Genomic DNA, 10,428 nt, shown 5'->3' on the forward strand with positions numbered 1-10,428 from the left:
TTTATATGTTTCCATTACACTACACAGTATAGAGTAATTAGTTCTCTGATATGTAAATAGTTTGTTTTATCTTGTTAATATTTAAATAGTTTGTTTGATCCCCCCTTGCAGATTTATTTGTTTTTACTTTTTTACTTCCAATATACGATGTCCCCGTAGTGAGTTTGTGATTATTTGGCGAAACATTTCTCTGTGTCTTACGTGGCTGAAGGTGCAACCACTGTGCTTGACGCACACGAACCACTGAGCCACTGATATGAGATGAGCGGGTGACGTCGTCCGGCGACTTGTAGAGACTCTGGAGCCGCTACGAGCCGCTGCTGCTACGAGCCGCTTGCCGCCAGCCCGCTGCCATGTCGCGGTGGTTTCTGCCGCCGCTCCGGCTCTGGCCCCGGCACCGTCTTGCGGTGTTTGGGCGCTCTTCCTCCGGCCCGCAGCCTCCGCACCGAGGCTTCTCCTCCACAGGCTCCGGGTCCAGAGCGGCGCCGCTCTGGGGCTACGGTGTGGCCGCGGGTGTAGCTTTAGCATTAGCATTGAGACAGTACACCCAGACCGCCAGCAGCTTCTGCGGCGACGGAGCTCCAGACCCGGGGAGGGGCAGCAGATACTGGGCTGCTATCACCGCCAGCAGGGACCTGGTGCAGCGGGTGAAGGTAGGAGTGCAGGTACACCATGTTGTTTTGCACTCACTTTCTTTCTTTTTTAAATGCTCCATATAGATTTCTATTTTTCTTATTCATTTTTATTATATTCCTTTTGTTATTATTTTTACTTTAAGTTTTCTATTTGTACTATCTCTTTCAGAGCAGTAGGACCTCTCAGTGAGAGGGGATCTTTATTTGTTGACTATTTTATTGCAGTTTGAGCGGCAAAATGGGAGTTTTCAACAATATTTGTAGTCTTTTGTTTTAAGAGTGCACAGGAGTGGTCCCAATTAGTTCCAGAAGTTTGTATGAGGTCAGAATTATATCGTAGTGCCTTCAAGCAGCGGAAAAGGCCTTGCAGCCGAACCACGAGCCGTGCAGACACCCCATGACTGCAAGAACACTCAATGAGCACAATGCACCGCAGCCACAGAAGACCCTCGAACCCACAGAGAAGCCGAGAACCCACAGAGCAACACCCACGTGACTCGAGGTGCACAAACCAGTCCCAAAGACCACGAAATGACCCTGCACCCCTGAAGTGCACACATTCAAGTATAACCCACCTCCACGCGCAGGCATAAGATGCACCCGCAAGCGCAGAATCCAGCCCGCAGGCGCCTGGCCCGGGGCAGACAGACCGACAGCCTGCCCAGCAGGCGAGCCGGTGGTGCCCCCATGCCCACCCACGCCCTGTGTAAAGGCGAGGCCTGTCGTACCGCAACCGGCGAGATAGCCCACCCAGCCACAAGGGCCTTGTTTTTTGAAAGTATTTGATATCTGCTTTGAAATTAAACGGACTAAAAGACAAACGTATCTGAAAGTCAATGTGCTTATATTTGAAAAATGAAATCAATTACTGTAACAAAGTACACATCCTCTGTTACCTTCCAGCACTATTTGGGTTATGGTTATTTCCATTTCCTCTTATGTGAGTTATTATCTCTTCATGGTCATTTATGGTCAGTTGTCTTATTCCCAGGATGAGGTCTGTGCCCCCGGAATGGTGATCGGGGTGTCAGTGGATGGCGTGCAGGTCTGGTGTGAAGGTCGGTGTTCTGTAAGAAATATTTCTATACGTTTTGTATTAATTCGAAATGAAAATGTCACCGTTTATGTCAAACGTGATTTTCACGCAGGATTTGGTTACGCTGATTTGGAGAACCGCATTCCGTGCCGACCGGAGACCGTGATGCGGATCGCCAGCATCAGCAAATGCCTCACAGCGGCTGCTGTCGCTCGTCTCTGCGAAGAAGGAAAACTGGAGCTGGACGTCCCGGTCCAGAAGTATGTCCCAGAGTTCCCTGAGAAGAAGTTTGGCGGAGAAGATGTAAGTTCCTTGAATTCTGCAGATCCACCGGCCAGGTTGCCCACGATGTCCAACTCATCTTCTGCATCCAACACCGTGGAACGCTTCTGATTTCTTACTACTTGTGCCTTTCAGGTCACCATCACCCCTCGCATGATTCTCTCTCACCTCAGTGGAATTCGGCACTACGAGAAAGATGCAGAGAAGCTGAGAGAGGACCGGGAGAAGGCCAAGAGACCACTAAGACCGCCACACAAAGAGGAGAAGACGTCGAATGAAAAGGAAGAGAAACTTAACAGGGAAAACAGTGCTGCAAAGAGCAAAGAAAGCAAAACGGCGCAGAAGAAGAAGGAGTTTGAGCACACGGAGTACTACCTTAAAGACAACTTTGAAAACGTCATCCAGGCCTTGGACCTGTTCAAGGAGGATCCATTAATTTTCAAACCTGGTGAGAAATCAAGAAAAAACACGTTTTCTCTCCCTCGTAGAAAGTGTATTTATGAGGCCATAAGTTTAGATGCCGTCGGCCTGTTATATTTCTAACAGTGTTTTTAAAACAGGCACCACCTTCCTGTACTCCACGCACGCCTTCACGCTACTCAGCGCCGTGGTGGAGCGGGCGGCGGGCCAGCGCTTCCTGGATCACATGATGAGCCTGTTCCGTGAAGTGGGGATGCTCAACACCGTGCCTGACGAGAACGATCCGATCATTTACCACCGCTCCAGGTAACCTGCAACCAAGCGCCTCTTATACAACCATTAAATCAACCTTCTGTGTCATGTTATTCATTCATTCTCTAAGGAGCCATTTAATAAATCAGAATCAGAGTCTTCGTTATTGCTTAAGTAAGTTCACATGTACAAGGAATTTGTCTTGGTGTTCGGTGCATACATGAAACATAAATGTAAAACAATAGGTAAAATATAAAAGAATATGTAAAATAAGACTGTTTCTTTTGTTTTGTTTTTTTAAATAAAGCTGTACAGTTTGTGCAGGAATGTGCAAATGTTCAGTCTAAAGTGTAACAGTTTGTGCAATGTCCACGTATAATAGTCCAGAAGAATGAGCAATGTGCGTTAATGTAACACATTAACATTCCCATTCAATTTAAGGCGTACAGGCTGTGTAGTATCTATGGGGGGTCGGTTTCAGTGGGGGTCCTGGGCCTTGTTGATGAAGCCAGTTGCAGACAGGAAGAAACTGTTCTTGTGGGGAGAGGTTTAGAGGCTTTGGCCTTGTTGGAGCATCCTCCTGCCGGAGGGAAGGGTTTCAAACAGGTTGTGTCCAGGGTGGGAAGGGTCAGCCACAATCTGAACTGCACGCCTCAGGGTCCTGGAGGCGTACAGGCCCTGGAGGCGTACAGGCCCTGGAGGCGTACAGGCCCTGGAAGGCGTACAGGCCCTGGAAGGCGTACAGGCCCCGGAGGCGTACAGGTCCTGGAGAGATGGTAGATTGCAGCCAATCACCTTCTCAGCAGAGGGAATTACACGCTGTAGTCTGCCCTTGTCCTTGGTGGTTGCAGCAGAGTACCAGATGGTGATGGAGGAGGTGATTGCAAAATAATCCCCTTCAGGCTGATCCAGACCTGATCACACGGTCTGGGGTTATTCTGCTGCGATAATGATCCTGTGGCTGCACATTATCCCTTACTTTGCTGTTGATGTTTTTTTTCCCGTTTTGACCTCTTGGTGCTGAGGTTGTGATACAGAGATGTAGCTGCTGTAATAAATCCAGTTTTTAATTGTGATTTATCTTTTCTTGCAGATATTATCACCTCAGCAAGAAAGGGCACGTTGTGAACTGCCCATACGTAGACAACTCCTACAAGTGGGCGGGTGGAGGCTTCCTTTCCACCGCTGGAGATCTGCTGTTGTTTGGTAATGCCTTGCTGTACAGCTATCAGCTTGCCCACCTGAAAGACACCGGCGGCCTCCTGCCGGGCCTCCTCAAACCCCACACCGCCCGCGACCTGTGGGCCCCGGTGGACAGGACCGAGGCCAGTTGGGATAAGGACGGTCTGTACGCCCAAGGCTGGTTAGTGGTGGAGAAAATGCAGAAGTATGGCCAGTGTAGGAGGCGCAGGCACTATGTGTCACACACAGGGGGTGCTGTGGGGGCTAGCAGTGTGCTATTAGTTTTACCCGGTGAAAGGACGGTTGATCCTCAAATCCCGCCCCCTGTCCCCCCCGAGGGGATCGTGGTCACCATTATCACCAACATGCAAAATGTGGGACTCAATGGCATGGCCTTGAAGGTAGCTCATGAGTTTGAAAAAGCTAAAAGTCAGTAAAGGAATGTCCACACCACTACCAGGCTTGGATCCAGCAGGTCATCACTGCCGTGCCAACAAACAGTTTAACAGCACCAGCTCCAGGTGACGCTGGAAGGAGGCTGCTTATCAACTCATGCTCATTTGAGACGATGTTTGTTTACTGTAACTGTTCAACCCCGTACGGGGTCACTTCACATGCACACAGGGTCGTGGGACATTTCTAAGAGTGATATATGTATATTTGATATATATACTTTTTTAATGCAAAATGTAGTTGGATAGGTTTTGAAATATATCGTAATTTCTATATGATGCATTTGGAGCTCCCTCCAGGCCCTATGATATCATAAAAGCTGCCGATGTGATGCTTCTCACGTGACAGTTTCTTAATATGCAAAGTGAATGTCTGCACTTAGACCAGTTATATCACTTTTTAAAGTATATTACTTCTACAACGAAAGATCCTTTCTGAGCCTAACATAATTAGTGTCGCTGGGGTCAAAATAATATCATCTAATTGTCACTCGCACTAATTGCAAGAATTTCAGGACCTTCTCAACCGTTTCGGCATGAGCCAAGAGAAGGTTGAGAAACCCTCCAGAATCATGTTAAGCGGAGTGATCCATCATCAACCTGTCCAACTGGAACTCACTGTCAATTATCTCGCTCTACACACCTTTTTTTTTTTTTTTTTCCAAATGAATCTCTATTGAATTTTGTTAACTGCCAAACGTGTCCAGACATGTAATAAATGTTTTTGATTTTGTTTTGTCTTTTACATCGGTGCGTTTAAATTACCACCAGGTGGTAGCAATAGTTTACACAACAAAAGGACGTCCGGCGTTTTTATCTTTTAAGTTGTAAATAAATGGCCGAAACCAGTACTTTCAGCAATTCAAAGGTAATAATATCCTCAAAAATAAATCACATGCAGCTCTAATAGGTCTGTGTTAATGGTTTCCTCACACACCAATAATCACATTGTAAAACAAGTGGGTATGGTTTGTGTACATCATATTACACTCATTAGATCAAGGGATACTTCATTCATCCCCGGAGGAAAATTGCAGATTTAATGATGCAAAGAGTTTTCTTCTTCTGACGTCAAATTTATTGCTGAGCAAAGCAACATAATAAATAGCATAATTTATTTTTACCAAGACCATTGATACATCACAGCTAAGTTAATACACAAGAAAAGGCTGAATATAATTATATTTAACTTTAAAGGCCGTTCATCGCCCTCTTAACTCTTCTCTGTTTTTATCCAGAAATGCCGAGGCCGCGTCTCAGCAGTGAATGTGTTAAAGTGTGATCCAGACAGATTATCACCGTCAGCGAGGGTCGGTGGAAGGCGGCAGCTCGTCTGTTTGGCCGTCATCGCCACGTCCTGAGCAGCATCAGGTGCCAAACTCACTCTCAGCACACGGCTACACACCTAGTAGGTGTGTAGCTGGAGACGGTCATACTCTGGGTTTTATCTCCCAGTACTGCTGCTGATTGCTCTGCTGGCTCTGTGCTTTGGTTCTCAGAACTCTGTGGAGACACAAACATCCCATCATTTTGGGGAGGATTACACTTTGACACAGAACATTGTCAAGACTATTTAACGCGGATGCGCCGTAGGCTTTTCATTAAGACGGACAACGAGTGCCTCTCGCCGCTCGGCCTCACTCACTTCCACGCGCTGTAGATAACGAACGCCAGGGCTGTCAGGACGAGGACGGTGACGATCACCACGGCCGCAATTAACCCCGCCTGCTCTGCGCCGCCGGAGGTTCTGAGGAGCTGGAACTGCTCGCACCTGCTGCCCCTGAAGCTCTCACTGCACCTGAGGGAAGACGGAAATAAAAAATAAAGCCCAGCTGTCAGCGGGGAGAGCCGATGGCTAAAAGAAAAACTGTATTCCAGATAGCAGTTTGAGCTGGGGGCGACGTCCTTTCCTGCAAATGTAACGTAGTGACTTACACACAGGACAGCGTGTTGATGGAAGGGATCCTGTAGCACGTTGCACCGTTCATGCAGTACGAGTTATCCAGGTCGCTGCAGAGCTCGCCGTGTTCTGAGTTACAAACAAGGAATCATATCCGGGAGTGACGACTGATCCATTACCAAGCACAGTGTTCCAGGCTCTTAGCTTGAGTTGCCTCCAAGAACACAAGTCCATGTCAATCTGGTTAACTTTGAAAATGCAAAACACAATTTCCTGTGATTTTTATCCAATCGGTGACTGAAACCAGCCTCGACAAGACGTTCATTCCAGACGATTAAAATAAATCATCTTGTATCTACCTGCCATCATTTGGGAGATCGTTCCGGCTTGCTGTTGTCCGTTGTTAACAAAAACCTAAAACACGGAAAATCAAGTTTCACAGGAATTGTAGAGGTCAAGGGTTTCCCCTAAAACAACAACATGATGTATAAACCAGAAGAGCACAGGTCCCTTGATGAGACACCTACATCCTTTAGATCGATTTCTTCTCCAGCTCTTTAAGTTTTGTGAAGCAAACTGAGCGGTAACGCAGGGAGGTTTCGTCACCTCGGCAGAATAAAGCGAGTAGTAGAGCCTGCTTACCGAGTGGTGAAATCCCAGGTCCCGGAGGTTAGCACAGGTTCCCGAGGTGAGTCATAGTGAAGGCCCAAAATAACTGAGCAGCCTTTTGTTGGGTTTCTGCATCACTGTGTTGTGGGCGGGTTCCTCCAGGGAGAAAATATGTTGTGATTGCAGTTTGTCCACATTGGAAATGGCGTGTTAAATGTCATAACCTGTCATTCTGTGTAATTTAGTGTTAATGTCTGAGGAAACTGTTCTATTGTGTATTTGATACATATTCCCAAAGACGTCAGCTGTGCCATGTCTAGAAATGGGGTTTCAATGTCAAAATGCAGGGTTATTCAGAATTCTTTTGACTTGATAAATATATATATTTTTTTTCTTTGTGTTTTTTTTAACAAACAAGTGGATTTGTTTTGCATAAAGTCGTGAATGGGGATGATGTTCAGTCTGAACACAGTCTGGGTTTGGTGGAAAGAATGACAGGCATGCAGCAGCCTCTGGAATTATGAGCATGAATGGAATCGTGGGAACTTCACCTGAGGTACAGTTGCATTTCTCTCGACTTCCTTTTTGGCATGAAACTACTAACTTGGTTTTTGAACCGTTAGGTGGCTCATCAAGAACCCTAACGCTATTGCCAGAAGGATACTATTCCCATCAAGGTAACTCCCAAACGAGGCAATTTTAAAACTGGCCGTGTCAGCGGCTTTATGGGCGTAATGTTTTATGCGAGTATATATTTTATTTGTATTTTTTTTTTATATATATATAAATTAAAAACTGATCTCACACACAAACCAACAAATAAAATAGAAATGCATCTGAGATAAACACAAGATTATAGTGAAATGCCAATTTTCATTTTATTTGACAGATATTAAGGAATTAACATTAAGATCATACTTGAGAGGGGGGCTATTATGGGCTTTACGTCAACACCGCTGCCATCTTGACACGGTGTTTGACTAATTGCGCTGCTGCAGGGAGGTTAACAATTACACTGTTAAATGTCGAACGACGCTTTATAATGATACCTATTTATATGTGGCTGTACAGTTTTAATTGTTATTTTATTATACAGACATTAAAGAACATACAAGAACTCGTAGAGAATACATACATATAATACAAGTAAATGTCAAAATAAGTGAAAATAAAATATGGGTGATTTATAAAACACTATTATAGAAAAATAGAAATGAGTCATTTCTTAGTCGCAGGGCACAATGAGAACATAATAAAACAGGAGTAAGGACTTCGAGGCATCAAAACAAGAAACTAGATCTATCCAAACTCCACATGCAACATTATGTTAAAACATGTAAACTCCACACAGAAAGGCTCCCATCTTCCAAAAAACAGGAGCCTTTCTGTGTGGAGTTTGCATGTTCTCCCCGTGCTCACATGGGGTTTCCTCCACCTCACGTCAGTAAGGACCCCCACCAAAAACATGCACCATCATGGTGTGACCAGCGATGGACACTTATCACCTGGTCCCCGGGCGCGTCCACGTACGCTGCCCACTGCTCCTGGCTGTGCCCCCGGAGGAAGGACAAGCCAGGATGGTTCAATGCAGAGGATCCATTTCACCGGCCACCATCAAGCATGTGTGTGTGTGTGTGCAAGCATGTGTTGTGGAGTGTCGTGTGACGATTAAAGACTGTGTCTTCTTCTTTCTTCTTTCTTCCTCAATTATTTACTATTTTTCTAGATTACATTTTTAAGTCTTGAGAAAAATAACTTGAAATCATTTATAAACCAAATAAAGGGCTTGCTACTTCTCCACGTGCTACAGTGAATATGACATTTGCCCAAACGAATGAGCATATTAATCATAATAGAAAATGTTGATTTTGATCATCCCATAAAAAGTATATAACTGTACACATGTAGGTTGTTTTCCACATATGTTTCTTATATTCCCGGTTTCAATTGATTTAATTTATCCCCACATAACCTCGCACCCCTAGCTAATGAAAACGGTTTTTGCCCACATATGCGGCAAGGAACCGGCATTTCTGAGAAACATGACAATAATAATAATAATAATAATAATAATAATAATAATAATAATAATAATAATAATAATAATAATAAGGTTGTTTTGGCGAACAGAATGAACACCGTGCCAAGATGGCGGCGGCGCTCACGCATCCGGGTTCTCGATCGACCGGCTGATCTCCCGCGTGAATCTCGGCCGTGGTTCGCAGTTCTCGCGAGGAACCGCGTGAACCACAGGGGGCGAAGCGCGGGCGCGTTTACGTCTTTTTTCAAAAGATTTTACTTCGACGCCTCAAGAATAAACAGAAGAAAGCGAAAGACACGTTATTATTATTATTATTACTATTATTAATATTAATATTATTATTTATATTATTATTATTATTATTAATATTATTGTTATTATTAATATTATTATTATTATTATTTATATTATTATTATTATTATTATTATTAATAATATTAATATTATTATTTATATTATTATTATTATTAATATTATTAATAATAATATTATTATTTATATTATTATTATTATTATTATTCTTATTATTATTATTATTATTATTATTATTATTAATATTAATATTATTATTTATATTATTATTAATATTATTAATAATAATAATAATATTATTATTATTATTATTATTATTATTATTATTATTATTATTATTATTATTATTATTATTATTATTATTATTATTATTATTCCTCCTCCCGGTCCGAGCGGCTGTTTGTTTTCAGGACAGCTCCCGCGCGTGTGACTGTGTTGGTGTAGGGGTGGGGTGGGTGGTGTTGTGGGGGGTACTCCATCACCGCTCCGAAGAGATGAAGCTCCTCAGCCTCCTCCTGACGGTGCCGTGACGGGGTCCGCCACCGGAGCCATGCTGCTCCCAGCCCCGCAGAGGAGCCTCGTGTTCCGGTCCGGAGCAGGCAGCGGGAACAACCGAGCGTCGCCCCCCGCGGACGGTGCTCCTCGGCCGGGGAAAAGAGAGCGGCAGCTCGGCGAGGGACCCGGAGCCACGACCATGATGTGGAGGTAGGAACCAGGACTCTGGGGGTGGAGGTAGAACCAGGACTCTGGGGGTGGAGGTAGAATCAGAACTCTGGGGGTGGAGGTAGAACCAGGACTCTGGGGGTGGAGGTAGAACCAGGACTCTGGGGGTGGAGGTAGAACCAGAACTCTGGGGGTGGAGGTAGAACCAGAACTCTGGGGGTGGAGGTAGAACCAGAACTCTGGGGGTGGAGGTAGAACCGGGACTCTGGGGGTGGAGGTAGAATCGGGACTCTGGGGGTGGAGGTAGAATCGGGACTCTGGGGGTGGAGGTAGGAATCGGGACTCTGGGGGTGGAGGAAGGAATCGGGACTCTGGGGGTGGAGGAAGGAACCAGAACTCTGGGGTGGAGGTAGAACCAGGACTCTGGGAATGGAGGTAGGAGTCAGGACTATGGGGGTGGAGGTAGAACCAGGACTCTGGGGGGTTGAAGTAGGAACCAGAACTCTGGGTGGAGGTAGGAAGGAACCTGAGATGGAGTTAGGAGGCACCCTGAGGTGGAGGCAGTGAGAAATGATGGTGAAGTTTTACCGTCCATCGTTTTGTTGGGATCCCCCGGACCCTCTTGAGTGACTGCTTGGGGGGGT

The 10,428-nt window shown here is 45.1% G+C and overlaps 2 protein-coding genes across 3 annotated transcripts; one reads left to right on the forward strand and one right to left on the reverse strand.

Annotated features, from left to right (window-relative positions):
* Positions 1–353: 353 nt before the first annotated feature.
* Positions 354–4,992, forward strand: lactb (lactamase, beta; the record flags this gene model as incomplete). Its single annotated transcript, XM_080002966.1, has 6 exons — positions 354–653; positions 1,627–1,693; positions 1,784–1,974; positions 2,089–2,401; positions 2,514–2,679; positions 3,719–4,992. The coding sequence occupies 6 exons, from the start codon at positions 354–356 to the stop codon at positions 4,242–4,244; spliced, it is 1,563 nt and encodes a 520-aa protein (XP_079859092.1). The 3' UTR covers positions 4,245–4,992.
* A 345-nt stretch (positions 4,993–5,337) lies between these two features.
* Positions 5,338–7,074, reverse strand: nrg4 (neuregulin 4). Of its 2 annotated transcripts, none has more exons than XM_080002570.1 (5): positions 6,802–7,074; positions 6,519–6,573; positions 6,195–6,288; positions 5,905–6,057; positions 5,338–5,762 (listed from the first exon to the last, which is right to left on the reverse strand). In XM_080002570.1, exons 2-5 carry the CDS (start codon positions 6,526–6,528, stop codon positions 5,690–5,692), a joined length of 330 nt encoding a protein of 109 aa, XP_079858696.1. In that variant the 5' UTR covers positions 6,529–6,573; positions 6,802–7,074; the 3' UTR covers positions 5,338–5,689. The 2 variants fall into 2 exon arrangements, with proteins under 2 accessions (XP_079858696.1, XP_079858697.1); XM_080002571.1 differs by having other exon boundaries at positions 6,687–7,074.
* Between the last annotated feature and the right edge of the window lie 3,354 nt (positions 7,075–10,428).

The sequence above is a fragment of the Zeus faber genome (genome assembly GCF_960531495.2).
Source record: "Zeus faber genome assembly, chromosome: 6".
In the NCBI taxonomy this organism is placed as follows: domain Eukaryota; kingdom Metazoa; phylum Chordata; class Actinopteri; order Zeiformes; family Zeidae; genus Zeus; species Zeus faber.

Bases quoted from the DNA above. Each gene is read 5' to 3' on its own strand.
- nrg4 (XM_080002570.1), bottom strand. The intron at 6,058-6,194 runs GTAAGTCACTAC...GTCTTCCCTCAG, and splicing joins ATCAACACGCTGTCCTGTGT to GTGCAGTGAGAGCTTCAGGG. The intron at 5,763-5,904 runs GTGAGTGAGGCC...GTGTCTCCACAG, and splicing joins GTTATCTACAGCGCGTGGAA to AGTTCTGAGAACCAAAGCAC.